This window comes from Sminthopsis crassicaudata, chromosome 6, assembly GCF_048593235.1.
Source record: "Sminthopsis crassicaudata isolate SCR6 chromosome 6, ASM4859323v1, whole genome shotgun sequence".
In the NCBI taxonomy this organism is placed as follows: domain Eukaryota; kingdom Metazoa; phylum Chordata; class Mammalia; order Dasyuromorphia; family Dasyuridae; genus Sminthopsis; species Sminthopsis crassicaudata.
The window spans coordinates 251,235,358-251,252,607 of record NC_133622.1 but is presented as its reverse complement, the minus strand read 5'-3'; the positions used below and the strand labels follow the sequence as shown (position 1 = coordinate 251,252,607).

General features: G+C 56.8%; 1 protein-coding gene across 8 annotated transcripts; it reads right to left on the bottom strand.

The window, feature by feature from the left end:
* Positions 1–8: 8 nt before the first annotated feature.
* On the bottom strand, positions 9–12,669 carry TSGA10IP (testis specific 10 interacting protein). 8 transcript variants are annotated; one of them, XR_012483268.1, is made up of 11 exons: positions 11,332–12,669; positions 10,831–10,958; positions 10,329–10,748; positions 9,751–9,929; positions 8,974–9,094; positions 6,401–6,571; positions 5,320–5,419; positions 3,999–4,123; positions 3,118–3,216; positions 954–1,214; positions 467–795 (listed from the first exon to the last, which is right to left on the bottom strand). XR_012483268.1 is itself a non-coding variant. In XM_074274015.1 (10 exons), exons 1-9 carry the CDS (start codon positions 11,497–11,499, stop codon positions 3,153–3,155), a joined length of 1,476 nt encoding a protein of 491 aa, XP_074130116.1. In that variant the 5' UTR covers positions 11,500–12,669; the 3' UTR covers positions 9–440; positions 3,118–3,152. The 8 variants fall into 8 exon arrangements, 5 of the variants coding, with proteins under 5 accessions (XP_074130116.1, XP_074130113.1, XP_074130114.1 ...); XM_074274015.1 differs by lacking the exons at positions 467–795; positions 954–1,214 and adding an exon at positions 9–440; XM_074274012.1 differs by having other exon boundaries at positions 464–1,214.
* Between the last annotated feature and the right edge of the window lie 4,581 nt (positions 12,670–17,250).

Here is a 17,250-nt window from a genome sequence, read left to right as displayed (position 1 = left end):
CTGCTTAAGGTCTCTGGTGGCTTCAGCCGAGACCCTTTGTGTGCTCGAAAGATGTCGCCTGGAGTGCGGCGGGTGCGCATGTGCGGCCCGGGAAACGTTCTGCGGCCTCTGTGGACGCCCCTTTAGCAGCTTTGCCCCTTGGCAGCCACCGTGCTCCCTCCCGCAGCCTTCATGCCGCGGGCCCTTGTGGGGGGCCCTACCCTTCCGATTGCACACAAGGGGCTCCGTAATGAGGACGCCCGGGCCTTTTTGTGGCCTTGCCCAGGAAATGTTGAGTTAGATTTGTGCGGAGGAGAGTTCCCTCCGTCCTTTTCATTTTTGAACGGAAGGACTCAATTAGGAATTATTTATGGAGCAAGGAGGGATACCAAAGGTCTGGAACAAAACATGGAATCAGGCTCCTCTCTAGCGGTCTGCCCGCACTCATCTGCACCTGTGGGCTTTAAAAGGGAATAAGCCTCTGTCAGCAATTGACTGAAAGTTGTGAAAAAAGATTTCATTGTTGTGGATTTTAGAGCATTCCACTGAAATAGAGCCCCACCCCTTCACTCCTGCCACTTCATTAGGTGAACCTCATTCAAGAATTCTTAGATCTGAGATTAATTCAGCCCCTTCTGATCAGAAACACCCAGAGACAAAAAATAGGCAGCTGTGTTCTTGCCACCAACATTCGCCTTTCTGACCCGCCCCGGGGCCTTCAGGAAGGATCCCCTTGTGAATGGTTAAGTCTTTTTGATGTCCCTGCTTGAGGGTGACACGTTGAGTCAACCCCACCGTTGCATCTCCTGGAAGAGACTATCCAAGGGGGAAAAAATCAGATCGTTAAAGGCTGGCGGTGTCCACAGGACCTACAGAACCTGCCCAACAATATGTATCTGAGGGAGACGGCACAGCCACCTTCTGGATCCAGATCCAGATCTGAAAGTTGTTTCTGGGAAATGGCTTTTACCGACCTTGTTTCCCATGACAGCAAAGGACCGATTTCTTCAGCCCCCACCGGTCTGTGTGAGAAGACATTGCCTCTGAAGACCTAAAGAGCAGCATCACCACAGGGATCTCAGAAGGGGCGGGTGTGATCGGACTGTGGCAGCTAAAGAGCCCAAACTGCCCCAAAGGGCATCATTGGAGACTTGTGTGACGGAGATGGGTGAACGCCTTTCGGGGGATGGAGGCTTTCAACATCCAGGCGGGCCTCTTGTGAACCTTGGGAGGACCTGAACGGAAGGGGCCCAGGATGCAAAGGCCACTTCATTATTGAAGAGACCAACCAACCAAAGAACATTTGGACGTCCCCAGCACGAACTTTTCCCTAAATCCTCATAAGACTCTCCTCTGAGGGATGGTAAGAGTTATGACTGTGAAGTCCTGGAAGTTTGGCTCTTCTGGAGTCCAGGAAGGTGGTTCCGAATCCTATGGCCCAAGATCTCACTTCCTCTCAGAACCTTCTGGGACTGCCCCTTGCTCCAGCAATGAAGTCTGCTATCAGATTGTATTGAATCAATATTGTTTCAAGTATCAATGACGTTGGATACTTCCCAGCCCAGCAGAACTGGCCAGGGGAGGCAATGCTAATACCAGCTTCATGAAGCCTGCCCTCAGTTCAGGGAGGATTGGAGCCATTCCCCATCTGTAATCTTGTTTTAACCAATCATTTAATGAAATTCTGTAGTTCCCGATAGCTGCCGAGGTCAAAATCTCTGCCCCACCACAATGAGCTTTGCCAACTGAGCCCTGGTTACCTCCTCCCCAGATGTAGACACTGGAGGAAGATGTGAGGGTTGATACTATCAGCAACATCACCAATGCGTTGGGAGTGACTAATGTGGATGTTTTGCAGGATTTCATATGTATAAAGGACATTTTTTTTTTATTTCTTAATGGGTGTCCGTCCCAAACTCCCACCGTCTCCAGGGCCATCTCCAGTTGTCTTAATGTTACTTGTTGGGGTCTTTTGGCAAATCACTTGATCTCATTCCCCCCTCAGAATGTTAGATGAGGCGGCCTCTGAAGAGATTTTGTGATTTGTTCTTTGTTCTTAAAGGGGACTATGACCCCGGGAGGTGGTACTGTGACATACAAGTGGATTGAATTGAAGCGAGGCAGGGCTGGGCAAAGCCGCCAGTCTCACTTTCTCCTCTGGAGTGTTTCAGTGGCGAGCTAGGATTCTACGTATTGTATAAATAATCCTTTGGGCCTGCAAGATCTCACCACCATACAGTCCTTTCCACTTTTTTATGTCTGCATGTTCCTTTGCTGAACACCAGCCTGCCCTACCTTTCACCTTTAAAGGATCAGGGAGAATCCTGACCTTTTAAGCCCAAATTAAATTCCCCCCTCCCTCAAAAAGTCTTTCCTGATCCTGCTGGCTGGATCTTCACTTCAGATCATTAATTTGGAGCCAGAAGGGGACCAATCCTCTGCTTTAACAGATTTACCCAAACTCACAGAATTAGTCTCAAGTGAGAAGGGAACCCAGGCCTTCCTGACTCCCATTTTTATATGCCTGGGATGCCCTGAGCGTGTTGTCAGTTCTGTGTGGTTCCTTTGTAACCCTCCATTAGTAAAGCAAGGACTTTATTTGCTGTCTCCTTGGTACCACACCCACTGGAAGTTAATACATGAATTCGTATGGTTCGATGAAGTTCACTATCCCGCTATGTTGTCTTTTTTTCCTAAATGCCTTTTTATGGAACCATCTCCTTACTTTCCTGTGATGCAGTACAAGATCTCTCTGCCTCCATGTACCTCAGTTTCTTCTTTTGTAAACCATAGAGGAGCTTCTCCTTCCATATAGGATTTGAAGCCCGAGAGATCTCTAAGTTGGGGCGAGGGAGTTCTGGATTCCACAGGAACGGGGGCCAGGCCAGAGGGCTAAGGAGCATCGAGATTGTCCTTGCCACTGGCTCTGACAAAGAACCCAGGCCTCCCTCTGAATTTGGCAAGCCCTCACCATCAAGTACCTGTCATTTCTGCTCACTTCCCCCTATAGACCCCAAGCTCCCAAGGACTCTGGCTGGGCAGGAAAGCAGACGCTGGGCTTAAATACAATAATTTCATTTTTCCCTCTCTCCCTCTTTCCCATTTAACCCTGGGCCCTGGGTAACCCCCCTCCCGTACTCGGCTTGATGACTTCGGGCAGCTTGCAGCTCTGTTCACTCCATGTCCCAGTAAGGCTGCTCCATTCGGATCCTGGCCAGCTTCCTGGTCTTTGAGGACCTGGCAAGAGATGGAGGAGATGTTCTTTGGCATTTAGGCTCCCTTCCCTTCTCAGGGCCTTGGAGCCACCTCCTTGGAGCACCTCTTCAGATTGGGCTGGCAGCAGGGACTCCTACTCCCAGGAGGCTTTCTCAGTCTACAATGTGAGTCCAATAGGTGGGATGGGTGTGGCTCTGGTGGGCTCCCAATGTGGGGCAAAACTGTGAAGCTTCCTCTTTCCTCCGTGTGCATCTCAAATACCAGAAGGACCCAATTAAGCTTCTCCAGCTGGGGTCAGTCATATGCTATTTCCAGGCCCTTAGATGGCAATGATGGAGATGGCTATCCTACTGGCATGCAGCCAACTAGCATTCATGAAGAACCTACTATGTGTCAGACACTGTGCTAAGCACTGCAGATATGGGTCCAGTTCCTACTCCCAAGGAGCTCACGGTGTGAGAGAGGAGACTCCAAGCACTTATTTACCCGGAGCACATTGGGTGCAGCCCACAGGGAAGGCACTGAAGTTAAGAAGTGGAAAAGGCTTGTGCAGAAGGTGGGATTTTAACTGCCCCTGGAAGGAAGCTGTTGGGAGTGAGAGCATTCCAGGCAGGAGGACAGCCAAGTGGAAAGAGGCGGGATTGTGAGCTAGGAGGCTTGGCTCTCCTGGTGTTCTGAGGGATGCTTCTCCCACTAGCCTCGTGACCTTGGGAAAGCCGGGGGGCTCCTCCATGGGTTTCACTTTGCTCCCCTCCAAAATTAGGGGTTTTGTCTAAACCTCCACCTCCAGCCCAGCCCCCTACCTGTATTTTGAGGGGATTTCCTCAGTGTCATCCCTCATTGCTTCAGCCAATACCTGCTCCTCGTCCAAACCCAGGGCCGACAGCACCTGGGAGAAGCGTCTGTTCACCGAGAGCCGGGCATTGGTCTGTTAGGGAGACAAGAGCCCCTGAAACCAGTGGCAAGAGTGAGAGACACAGCCCCTCTGGACATGGCAACTGTCCCAAGTTGTAGGAGGGTGGGCTCCTCCCCCTTATCTGGGAGCCACCAGGAGCAGCTCAACGGCTTCCCTTGATTGGGTTCCCTACTGATAGAAGGCTCTGGCCATGGCTTCTGGAATGGGCAGGGCCAGGAAGACTCCATCGTCTAGAAGGGGCTCCTGTGGAGTTCCCACCAACCTTACTTATCCTTCTGACATAAAGCTGAGAGCTTTGGGGGGCCCCTCCCCAGCACCCCTCTCCTCCTCTCTAGTCCCACGGTCACCCCTGAGTGCTGCCTCATTCCCATCCCCCTTTGCATTCACCTCCTAATGGCCAACTTCCTCCATTCCTCTCTCTAGTCTCTGAATCTTACCTTCCTTTTCTGTACCACAAGGGGACTGGAGTGAGATTGCCTCTATGTCCACCTCCAAACCAATCAACCTCTGACCTTTTGGATCCCTGCCAACACCGACTTTTGCTCCAAAGGCTTCAGAGGCTCCCCATTACCCCCCCAGCTGGAATCTTCCTGCAAGCCCTCCCCACTCCCGCGGGGCACCATCGCCCTTCCTGTAGTGATTCGCCTTATTTTTCTCGCAGCCCTCTGCACTGCGGCCTAATGAAGACTATTCTGTGCTGACCACCTGCCCTGCACCCCCTTATTTTCCAGTCTAGTTCATGCCATTCTCCTTCCTCTCGTTCATGTTTCATTCCTATGGGCTTTTAAAACCAATTCCAAAGGCCCCTCTCTGGGATGCTCCTTCCCTTTTCTACCAAGTTGGAAGCAACATCCAACCCCCTTATTTTACAAGATGGGGAAACTGAGGTTGGGCAAGAACGGGCAGGGATTGGATGGCACTATTGGGAAACTTCTCGATAGGGTCTCAGCTCCACTGCAGTTTTGGAGTATTTTGTAACTTATTCCTCATCTAGGAGCCCCTCACTCTCACACAAGCCTCTGCATACAGCACGGGCCTAATCAATAAGCATGGATCTGGGATATCATCCACGAGGTCTGGGGGTAAGGGCAGTGAGAATCTGGGGGAGAAAGGGTGGCAGAATTGAGGAGATCTTCCCCCCCCCCCCCCCGGTCCCAGATGTTGGGAGGGGCAAGCTGGCGGTGTCCAGGTCAGGCGGGAGCCCTTACTTGCATGGTCTGCTGGAAGAGGAAGGGGCGGTTCTGCACCCGTTGATAGATGCCCTGAAGCTCATTCTGGTACTCCGCCAAGCGCTCCTTCTCCTGCTGCCTGGCTTGGGGAGACAGGGCAGGGTCACTAGAGTTCGGGCTCAGCCCGAAAACCCCCTGAAGTGACCCTACTCTAATAGACCGAGGGTTTAGCCAGACTCGGGGCACCCCCAGTGACCCGAGGTGCTACATCCTGGGCTGGGGGGACCTAGCTAAGCAGCGACTGTGGCACAATTGGGAGCCATCCCTCCTAGACTCTGTCTCTAATCCTCTTGGCGGCTGGGTGGCCAGTGGGGAGAGCCAGAGGCTGGAAAGGCCTGGAGTCAGCATCCGCCAAAGCCCTGTGTGATTCTGGGCAGGGGGGGAACCCCGTTCTGTGGTGTAGGGGAGCACCTTGTGGGCCTTAAAGCCGAAGCAAACACTAGCCATTAGCCTTTTTTACTCTCACTGGGCCTGGGCCTGCAGCCGGGGAAGCGCCCATTTCACAGTCCCGTGAAATACACAGAGAGCGCAATCACAATTTATTTCCCTTGCTTCCTGCCCCTGGGACACACTTAACAACTTGTGGAAAGGAGACCCAGATTTGGAGTCACATGACCAGGAGTGGGATTCCGCACCCCCCCCCCCAGCTGTGTGATCTTTGGCCCTGATGGCTCAGAATCAGGCCCCGGGGCATTGGAGCACAGCTATGGGCCTAAGAGTTGTGCCCATGGCACCACCGTATCAGTGAAGGGCCCCAGAGCCAGAGTGCCCCTGCTCCTGAGGGCAGCCTCCCTGACCTGGACAGCCCTGGCCCTTCTCCATGGTGGAACAGAGGGTCAGGCCCCCTTGGCCAATTTGGAGCATCCCTTCAGACCCAGCTCAAGGCCATCCTTTCCCTGGCAACCTTTCCTACTTCTCTCAGGCCGCACAGGAGCCCCTGCTCCCATGCCCTCGGCAGTCTGGTCACGGGGCTTCCTGTGCATCTGCCCCCACTTGCCAGGGCCGTTTCCCCTTTCCAGTAGGGGCCCCCCTCTTTGACCCTCCCCCAAGGGCTGGGCACCTGAGCTCCTCAAGCTTGCGATGGGACGCCCCGGACCCCTTGGATCTGGAAGGTCCATAGGCTGCCAGGCACCGAGCCACCTGCTTCTGGACCCGCTGCTCCTGAGCTCGGCGCTGCTCTGCCCTGGCTTGCTCCTCCTGCTTGTGCCGTTCCCAGTCCAGCATCAAGGCCCTGGGGAGGAAGAGGAGCGAGTGAGTCCTTACACCAGGATGGGGAACCACCCCCCAGGGCCCTACCATCCACACGCCCCCTTCCCAAGCCATTGTCCAGCCACAAATGGAGGTTCTGAGAGGGGAAGGCCCAGGGAGAGAGGCCAGATGCTGCTGGTCTCCACTACCCCATTCTTCTTTCCTGAAGCCTGAGAGGAGGACGACAGGCTCTGCCGGTCACTATCAGGGGGCACCAAGACCAGAACATGGAATCATTGAGGGCCAAGGTCACAGACAGAACGGTGGGCAAGGATGGAGTCCAGAGGAGTGGCTACCCGCAAAAATGGGCCAGAGGAGCAAGGTGTCCCCGGGGGGAGATGTTGCCCAGCTTTCTGGGGACACTTTTTCCGGCCGCCTCTTGAACCCTAATCATCTGCCTTCCCCTCAGCTGAGCAATGTCGGAGACTTCCTTCAGAGCTCACTTCAAGGGGCTCTGCCTCCAGGAGGCTCCCCCCGAGCTCTCCCCTTCCCCGGCCGCCCACAAATCTGGCGATTCAACCCAGAGAATGGAGCAGTTCCTTCTGAGGATGCCCCAGCCTCCCCCATGCAGACCCCCAGATGGGCTGAGTATACACACTCAGACATGCGTGCAAGCTCACAACACACACAACACACGTGTGTGCACACACTCACTCACACTCATAACTTTTGCTCTGGGCCCCCCCGAGTTCCAACCTCCTCTTGATCATTTCTAACCCGACGTCCCAGGTCGTCCGCAAAGTCCCCCCCACGGCCCTCTTGCCTCCAAGCAGCCTTCTTGTCCAGGAGACACGGTCCTTCCGGGCGGCCCAGAGCACCCAACCTGACTAGCAGCTCTCCCTCTCCCCAGGCTGTTGCCAGACTAGACCAGCACCTTGTGACCCTCCTTGTCCCAGGTTTTTCACCTCCCTCAGCTGCCACAATGATCATTCCCCTGCTCAAGAAGTATCAACAGCTCCCCATTGCCTCTGGGATCCAATACACACTCTCTGCCCTTCCCCATCTAGCCGTGGTCTTGCTCCCCAGGCTTCTCCACAGCCAGGTCTGGCCAGGGGGACCCGACTCCTCCTCATGTCCCTCAACTAATTGAAGTCTAAAATCCTTCCCACACGAGGCCTTTCCCCACCCGGCTGCGAGCCCCGACATTACCTTCTATTTCTCTGTATCCAGGCGTGTTTGTACATGTTGTGTCCTCCCTCCTGTAGAGTGTAAGCTCCTTGAGGGCAGGGATTGTTGGGGTTTTGTCTCCTTAGAGTCCCACAGCTGGGCACATAATGGGCCCTTAGTCAATGCTGGCTGAATTATATTGGATTTAATTGTATCCTTCAGAGAGTAGGCAGTAAGCATCTAGTAAGCTCCTACTGTGTGCCAGGCACTGGGCACACAAAGAAAAGGCCAAAGATAAAATGAAGCTCTCCCAGTCCCTCCCTTCAAGGAGCAACGGGAGGAGACGAAGTCAGATTTTTGAGATGAAAGAAACCTCAAAGTACAGGGGTCCTTTTACATAAGGAACTGCCCAGGGGAGAAGGCGAATCAGCGCACGGTTCCTGGTGGGCAGCCATGCCTTGGTTGTAACCATCCTCCCTTTCTGAGTCACTTTGGGGGGGTCTGCCCGGTGCTTTGGCCAGGTAGGATCGAGGCTGGGCCTCCTAGCAGCCCTGAGAGGCAGACCTTAGTGTGTCCACTTTACAGGGGGGGAAACCAAGGCTTCTGCCATCAGCAAGCAGTCAGTCTCACAGATTAATGAAGCCCAGGGCTGGCCGGCCCCCTGGCATAAGGACCAAACCTACCATGTGCCCCCAAGGGTCCGATATGGGACCTGACCTGGGCCTAGAACAGTCTGCATTCCCTTCTGCTGGGCCCGTGCCACCCTGGGGCTCCGTGGAGCCAGGAGGACAGGTGGCCCACTGGACCGGGTCAGAGCTCTGCTGGCCGTTCGCCTTTGGGCTTTGGAAGGGGAAGAGGGTGGGCTCAGTGGGCTCCCTTTGAAATCCCTGTGCTTGATGCTCTGGGGCAGGAAGTCTTGGGGACTCGCAGACCCGTGTCAGGGCAGCACGGGGGCCCTGCCTGGAAAGGTTTGGCCCTTTTAGGGAAAGGGGCGGGGGCAGGATTGGGAGAGTTCCCAAGCACCTGTAGGCCTCTGTTTCCTAACCAGAAGTCTCTTCCCTCTCTATCTGCAATGTTGTCTTTAGCCTCCATGAGTGTGAGAGAGTGTGAGTGTGTGTGCGTGTATATACACTATCATATGGGATAATAGGCAGTAGTAGGGAAGCCCCCTGGGCCGATGCGGACAGATCAGAACCGGGACCTGTGGACGGCCCAGCCCATGAAGTCCGGAGCAGAGGGGCGGGCGTCCCCGACCCCCGGCCCTGGCAGGGCAGATACCTGGTAGCCTCTCGTCGCTTTTGGAAGGTTCTGGTGGTCAGCGGGTAGGGCTTTTCCTCTTCGCCAGCCTGGAACTTCTCGGCTCGAGTGTGGGTGGTGTCCGGGGGGGGCCACTGGGCGGCTGATGGCAGAAGCACAGGAATCAGGGACCACTCCCCGGCCCCTGCCTCCCATCCTCCCCAATGCCGTATGCCCACGACAGCCCCAGCAGAGGGCCTGGAAGGTTCCAAGGCAGCCGAGGCTGGCCCTGTGGGCACTACCTATAACCCACAGGGAGGCTGCCTGTCCCTTTCTGTCCCTTCAGATGGCTGCGGTGGCTCAGTGGGCAAGAATCCTGCATTTGGGGCCAGGGACCCCGGGTTTCAGAGCCATGAGCAGCAGTCACAACATAGGGAGCAGCAGCGCCAACGGGATCCCCAAAAGTTGGAGACAGACCCCACTAAGTGAGGAGAGGGAACCTCACATTCAGGACACTGAACAGAGGCTCGGGGACACCGGAGGTCATGCTCGGGGAGGGAAGGCCAGAGTGGGGAGGAGACTCCTGTAGGAAGGAAGGGGGGCTGCCAGCATACTTCTACTTTAGTGAGGGGATCCGGCGGAGGAGGAGACTCCTCCAGCCGATCGGCTGCCGATCTCAACTGCTTCTGTCAGCTGACAGGTCACCTCCCCTGGCTAGGACTCGGCAGACGGTCATTGAACCCAACTCCTCCTGGGACCAGGGGTGAGTGCCCCTGGGATGGCTCAGCCTGCCGGTGACCCTGGGCTTCCAGGACTCACAGTAGAGGCCCAGCTCCTCAGCCTCCTCCTGCAGATGTTTCTGCAGAGCCTCCAGGTTGTAAAACTTCTGCAGGTCCTTGGACTTTGCCAGTCTCCTCTGGAATCCTCTGAGGAGGGCAAAGCCAGCCAGATGCAGGGCCTTCCACTTCCGGAGCTGGCTCCTCTCCTCTGCTCTGGACCTGGTCACCGGGGGGACAGACCCAGGCTCTGAGCTCCTGCCCCTCGGGCCTCTGCCCAAAGTTCCGCCCAGCCAGGCCCCCACACTGGTTAGAGAGACTTCCTCCCCAAACCACCACAGCCCCCCAGGTTAGCTAGAGAAACTCTTAGCAGCCATGGCTCCCCCCAGACTGGTTACTCCTCCCCAGGTTAGCTAGAGAGACTCCCTAGGCCACCACAGCCCCCCCTCCAGCTGCCATGCTCCCCCAGGCTAGCTAGAAAAACTCCTATCCCAGGCCATCGGAGCCCCCTCAGCAGCCATGTGCCCCCTCTCCCCCACTCTCTACCACAGCCCTCTGGTTCTCAGCTTCTTCCCCCTGCCCCAGCCTTGGCCTTCAGGCCCAGGTCCTTGGAACCCCAACCTTGTCTTGGGAGATGAGTAAGGGGACCAGAGGCTGAAATCCCTCCTGCCCTCAGGCCCCTCCTCCTCCCTGTCGTCCTGGTCTTCCTGCCCTTCCTGTTCCTGGCCGTCCTGGCTCTCCTGGCTGTCCGTTTCAGGCTGAATCCAGGGCTTCAACTGCCTTTTTCTGTCCTGACACCGGGCCTCCATTTTCCAGTAGAGCGGGAAGGTGGCTGGCTGGGGAGAGGGGGGCACAGCCTTCCAGCGCGGCTTCCGGGGGGCCCTGGCCGGTGGCAGGGATGAGGCCTGGCCCTTCTTGGGCTGCACGGTCTGGTGGGAAGAGGCGGGAGGGGGCAGGGGCAGGCTCCGGCCATCCACCAAGAAGCTCTCCCAGGCCCACTGGAATGGGAAGGAGGGCTTCCGAGGCGGTGGCAGGATGAGGCTGGGGACGGGGAGAGAAGCAGCCGGTCAGGACACGGCCTCCCCAAGGCCCAGGTTCCCTCCCTGCACCCCTAGATACTCACTCTTCGGCCTCAGAAGGCACATTTCCCTTCTTGCCTTTGTAGGATGCTTCTTTCTTCCTGAGGTTCCCTTCACTGCGAGCCCTGGGTCGGCCCTGGATCAGCACACTGTCTCCATTCCTAAAAGCACCCTGGAGGGCAAGGGGGGCCGCGTTAATAAGCTCTGTCCCCCCCGGCCCACAGCTGCGGAGGGCCAGCAAGGGGCCCATGCCCGGAACGGGGCGTGAAGTCCCACAAAATGTGAGGTGTGGAGGCAGTGAGAGCCTTCAGTCCAGGCCTTCTGCCTCTTCCCAGCCACAGGAATGATCTTGTTTCACACTAGGAAGGACACGGGACCGAAAACGGAAGTCTCTGGAGTCTTAGGAAATGAGACCATCAAGGATCTTTTCCACTTTAAAGCTTCCCCCCACCCAGGGGCCCTTTCTCCAGCTTCTCCTCCCACGCCTCCACAGACCCCGGCATCCTGCAGCCCAGCTCTAGGCCTTGGCATTCGAAGCCTCTTACTTGTTGGGCCAGAGGCACTCCGGAGAGGAGCCCCAGCAGTCCAGCAGCCGTCGCCCTTTCAGATGGCGCCGAAGGGACCCGGACACGGGCATCGTAGTTAGCTTTCACCACAGAGGTAGCCAGAATTGACTGTTGATGGGTTCTTAGCAGAGAGTTCTTCTGCCCCATCCCCCCTTTCAGAACTTCTATCAGACAGATCCTGATCTATCTCCATGGAGACCAGCAGGCCTCTGAGAAGGCATGGCAACCTGGCCTCTGAAAGCTCCCCAGCTTCCCAGAGCACCCCCACTTCTGAGAGAATGATCACCTCTCAGAATGCCCAGACTCTGAGAATGCCCCAGCCTCTGAGAACACCCCAGCCTCTGAGAGCACCCCAGCTTCTGAGAACAACCCAGCCTCTGAGAGCACCCCAGCCTCTAAGAACATCCCAGCCTCTAAGAACGCCCCAGCCTCTGAGAATGTTCCAGCCTCTGGGAGCAACCCAGCATCTGAGAACACCCCAGCCTCTGAGAGCACCCCAGCCTCTGAGAACATCCCAGCCTCTGAGAACATCACAGCCTCTGAGAACGCCCCAGCCTCTGAGAGAGTTCTCAAATTTGGCATCTGAGCTTACTTAGAGGCTGAACACCCCAGCCTCTAAGAACATCCCAGCCTCTGAGAATGTTCTAGGCTCTAGGAACAACCCAGAGTCTGAGAACACCCCAGCCTCTGAGAGCACCACAGTCTCTGAGAACGTCATAGCCTCTGAGAACGTCACAGCCTCTGAGAACACCCCAGGCTCTGACAGAGTTCTCAAATCTGGCATCTGAGATAACTTCCACTTCTGAGAATGTACCAGCCTCTGAGAACGCCCCAGCTTCTGAGATAGCCCCAGCCTCTGAGAACATTATAGCCTCTGAGAATGTCCTGGCCTTGGAGATAACCGCAGCTTCTAAGAATGTGCCAGCCTCTGAGAAGGTCCCAGGCAATGGGAGCAACCCAACTTCTGAGAACAACCCAGCCTCTAAGAATGTGCCAGCCTCTTGGAGCACCTCAGTCTTTGAGAGCACCCCAGCCTCTGAGAATGTTCCAGCCAATAGGAGCAACCAAGACTCTGGGAGCAACACAGCCTCTGAGAGCACCCCAGCCTCTCAGAACACCCCAGCCTCTGAGAAAGTCCCAGCCTCTGGGATAGCCCCAGCCTCTGAGAACGTCCCAGCCTCTGAGAACATCCTGGGCTCTGAGATAGCCCCAGCTTCTGAGAACATCTCAGCCTCTGAGAATGTCCCAGCCTCTGAGCTAGCCCCAGCCTCTGAGAGCGTCCCAGCCTCTGAGAACATTCCAGCCTCTGAGAAGGTCCCAGCCAATGGGAGCAACCCAGCCTCTGAGAACACTCAAGCCTCTGAGAACGTTCCAGCCTCTGAAAAAGTCCCAGCCTCTGGGATAGTCCGAGCCTCTGAGAGCGTCCCTGCCTCTGAGAACCTCCCGGCCTCTGAGAACCACTCGGCCTCTGAGATAACCCCAGCCTCTGAGTGCATCCCTGCCTCTGACATGGTCCCAGCCAATGGGTGCAACCCAGACTCTAAGAACGTCCCAACCTCTGAGAAAGTCGCAGCCTCTAAGATAGCCCCAGCCTCTGAGAACATTTCAGCCTTTGAGAACGTCTCGGCCTCTGAGATAGCCCCAGCCTCTCAGAGCGTCCCTGCCACTAACAAGTCCCAGCCAATGGGAGCACCCCAGCCGCTGACAAAATCCCAGCCTCTGAGAACATCCCAGCCTCTGAGAAAGCCCCAGCCTCTGAGAACCTCTTGGGCTCTGAGATAGCCCCAGCCTCTGAGTGCACCCCTGCCTCTGACATGGTCCCAGCCAATGGGTGCAACCCAGCCTCTGAGAATGTCCCAACCTCTGAGAACTTCTCGACCTCTGAGATAGCCCCAACCTCTGAGAACGTCGCGGCCTCTGAGAGCAGCCCAGCCTCTGAGAATGTCCCAGCCTCTGAGAGCACCCCAGCCTCTGTGATAGCCCCAGCCTCTAAGAGCGTCTCGGACTCTGAGAGTGTCCCGGCCTCTGAGAGAGTCCCAGCCTCTGAGAGCATCCCTGCCTCTGAGAACCTCCCGGCCTCTGAGAGAGCCCCAGCCTCTGAGAACCTCCCGGCCTCTGAGATAGCCCCAGTCTCTGAGAACATCCCTGCCTCTGAGAACCTCCCGGCCTCTGAGAGAGCCCCAGCCTCTGAGAACGTTACAGCCTCTGAAAAGGTCCTGGCCTCTGAGATAACCCCAGCTTCTTAGAGCGTCCCAGCCTCTGAGAAGGTCCCAGCCTCTGAGAACGTCCTGGCTTCTGCCTCTGAGAATGTCCCAGCCTCTGAGAACGTCTCGGCCTCTGAGTGCGTCCCAGCCAATGGGAGCAACTCAGCCTCTGAGAAAGTCCCAGCCTCTCAGAACACCCCAGCCTCTGAGAAGACTCCAGACTCTGATAGAGTTCTCAAACCTGGCATCTGAGCTGACTTGCACCTCTGAGAACACCCCAGCCTCTTAAAACACCCCAGCCTCTGAGAATGTTCCAGCCTCTGAGAGCATCCCAGCCCCTGAGATAGCCCCAGCCTCTAAGAACGTCCCGGCCTCTGAGAGTGTCCCGGCCTCTGAGAAGGTCCCAGCCAATTGAAGCATCCCAGCCTCTGAGAATGTCTCAGCCTCCGAGAACGCCCCAGCCTCTGAGATTGTCCCAGCCACTGAGAATGTCCTGGCCTCTGAGATAACCCCAGCCTCTTAGAGCGTCCCAGCCTCTGAGAAGGTCCCAGCCAATGGGAGCAACACAGTCTCTGAGAGCACCCCAGCCTCTGAGAGCACCCCAGCCTCTCGGAACACCCCAGCCTCTGAGAAGACCCCAGACTCTGAGAACATCCCAGCCAATGGGAGCAACACAGTCTCTGAGAGCACCCCAGCCTCTGAGAGCATCCCTGCCACTAACAAGGTCCCAGCTGATGGGAGCACCCCAGCCTCTGAGAATACCCCAGCCTCTAAGAATGTTCCAGCCTCTGAGAGCGTCCCAGCCTCTCAGAACACCCCAGCCTCTGAGAACGTCCCGGCTTCTGCCTCTGAGAATGTCCCAGCCTCTGAGAACGTCTCGGCCTCTGAGTGCGTCCCTGCCACTAAGAAGGTCCCAGCCGATGGGAGCACCCCAGCCTCTGAGAGCATCCCAGCCTCTTGGAGCACCCCAATCTCTGAGAACGTCCCGGCCTCTGAGATAGCCCCTGCCTCTGAGAACGTCCCGGCCTCTGAGATAGCCCCAGCCTCTGAGAATGTCCCTGCCTCTGAGAAAGTCCCGGCCTCTGAAAACACCCCAGCCTCTGAGAGCACCCCAGCCTCTGAGATAGCCCCAGCCTCTAAGAGCGTCTCGGACTCTGAGAGTGTCCCGGCCTCTGAGAGAGTCCCAGCCTCTGAGAGCATCCCTGCCTCTGAGAACCTCCCGGCCTCTGAGAGAGCCCCAGCCTCTGAGAACCTCCCGGCCTCTGAGATAGCCCCAGTCTCTGAGAACATCCCTGCCTCTGAGAACCTCCTGGCCTCTGAGAACGTTACAGCCTCTGAAAAGGTCCTGGCCTCTGAGATAACCCCAGCCTCTTAGAGCGTCCCAGCCTCTGAGAAGGTCCTAGCCAATGGGAGCAACACAGTTTCTGAGAGCACCCCAGCCTCTGAGATAACCCCAGCCTCTTAGAGCGTCCCAGCCTCTGAGAAGATCCCGGCCTCTGAGATAGCCCCTGCCTCTGAGAACATCCCAGCCAATGGGAGTAACACAGTCTCTGAGAGCACCCCAGCCTCTGAGATAGCCCCAGCCTCTGAGAGCGTCCCTGCAACTAAGAAGGTCCCAGCCGATGGGAGCACCCCAGCCTCTGAGAATGCCCCAGCCTCTAAGAATGTTCCAGCCTCTTGGACCACCCCAATCTCTGAGAGCGTCCCAGCCTCTGAGAACGTCCTGGCTTCTGCCTCTGAGAATGTCCCAGCCTCTGAGAACGTCCCAGCCTCTGAGAGCGTCCCAGCCTCTCAGAACACCCCAGCCTCTGAGAAGACCCCAGACTCTTGAGAGAGTTCTCAAACCTGGCATCTGAGCTGACTTGCACCTCTGAGAACACCCCAACCTCTGAAAACACCCCAGCCTCTGAGAGCACCCCAGCCTCTGAGAGCACCCCAGCCTCTGAGATAGCCCCAGCCTCTAAGAGCGTCTCAGACTCTGAGAGTGTCCCGGCCTCTGAGAAGGTCCCAGCCAATGGAAGCATCCCAGCCTCTGAGAATGTCCCAGCCTCTGAGAATGTCCCAGCCTTTGAATACGTCTCAGCCTCCGAGAACGCCCCAGCCTCTGAGAGCGTCCCAGCCTCAGAGATAGCCCCAGCCTCTGAGAAGGTCCCAGCCAATGGCAGCAACCCGGCCTCTGAGAACATGCCAGCCTCTGAGAAAATCCCAGCCTTTGAGAGCGTCCCTGCCTCTGAGAAACTCCCAGCCTCTGAGAACGTCCCGGCCTCTGAGATAGCCCCAGCCTCTGAGAACGTCCCGGCCTCTGAGATAGCCCCAGCCTCTGAGAATGTCCCAGCCTCTGAGATAGCCCCAGCCTCTAAGAGCGTCTCGGACTCTGAGAGTGTCCCGGCCTCTGAGAGAGTCCCAGCCTCTGAGAGCATCCCTGCCTCTGAGAACCTCCCGGCCTCTGAGAGAGCCCCAGCCTCTGAGAACGTTACAGCCTCTGAAAAGGTCCTGGCCTCTGAGATAACCCCAGCCTCTTAGAGCGTCCCAGCCTCTGAGAAGGTCCCAGCCAATGGGAGCAACACAGTTTCTGAGAGCACCCCAGCCTCTGAAAGCACCCCAGCCTCTGAGAACGTCCCTGCCACTAAGAAGGTCCCAGCCGATGGGAGCACCCCAGCCTCTGAGAATGCCCCAGCCTCTAAGAATGTTCCAGCCTCTTGGAGCACCCCAATCTCTGAGAGCGTCCCAGCCTCTGAGAGTGTCCCAGCCTCTGAGAACGTCCCGGCTTCTGCCTCTGAGAATGTCCCAGCCTCTGAGAACGTCTCGGCCTCTGAGTGCGTCCCAGCCAATGGGAGCAACTCAGCCTCTGAGAAAGTCCCAGCCTCTCAGAACACCCCAGCCTCTGAGAAGACTCCAGACTCTGAGAGAGTTCTCAAACCTGGCATCTGAGCTGACTTGCACCTCTGAGAACACCCCAGCCTCTTAAAACACCCCAGCCTCTGAGAATGTTCCAGCCTCTGAGAGCATCCCAGCCCCTGAGATAGACCCAGCCTCTGAGAACGTCCCGGCCTCTGAGAGTGTCCCGGCCTCTGAGAAGGTCCCAGCCAATGGAAGCATCCCAGCCTCTGAGAATGTCCCAGCCTCTGAGATTGTCCCAGCCTTTGAATACGTCTCAGCCTCCGAGAACGCCCCAGCCTCTGAGATAGCCCCAGCCTCTGAGAATGTCCTGGCCTCTGAGAGCATCCCAGCCCCTGAGATAGCCCCAGCCTCTGAGAACGTCCCGGCCTCTGAGAGTGTCCCGGCCTCTGAGAAGGTCCCAGCCAATGGAAGCATCCCAGCCTCTGAGAATGTCCCAGCCTCTGAGAATGTCCCAGCCTCTGAGATTGTCCCAGCCTTTGAATACGTCTCAGCCTCCGAGAACGCCCCAGCCTCTGAGATAGCCCCAGCCACTGAGAATGTCCTGGCCTCTGAGATAACCCCAGCCTCTTAGAGCGTCCCAGCCTCTGAGAAGGTCCCAGCCAATGGGAGCAACACAGTCTCTGAGAGCACCCCAGCCTCTGAGAACGTCCCTGCCACTAAGAAGGTCCCAGCCGATAGAAGCACCCCAGCCTCTGAGAATACCCCAGCCTCTGAGAGCGTCCCAGCTTCTCAGAACACCCCAGCCTCTGAGAAGACCCCAGACTCTGAGAGAGTTCTCAAACGTGGCATCTGA

Bases quoted from the DNA above. Each gene is read 5' to 3' on its own strand.
- TSGA10IP (XM_074274015.1), bottom strand. From the start codon at position 11,499: ATGGGGCAGAAGAACTCTCTGCTAAGAACCCATCAACAGTCAATTCTG. The intron at 9,095-9,750 runs GTGAGTCCTGGA...TTCTGCCATCAG, and splicing joins TGAGGAGCTGGGCCTCTACT to CCGCCCAGTGGCCCCCCCCG. The intron at 3,217-3,998 runs GTAGGGGGCTGG...ATCTCTTGCCAG, and splicing joins GAAATCCCCTCAAAATACAG to GTCCTCAAAGACCAGGAAGC.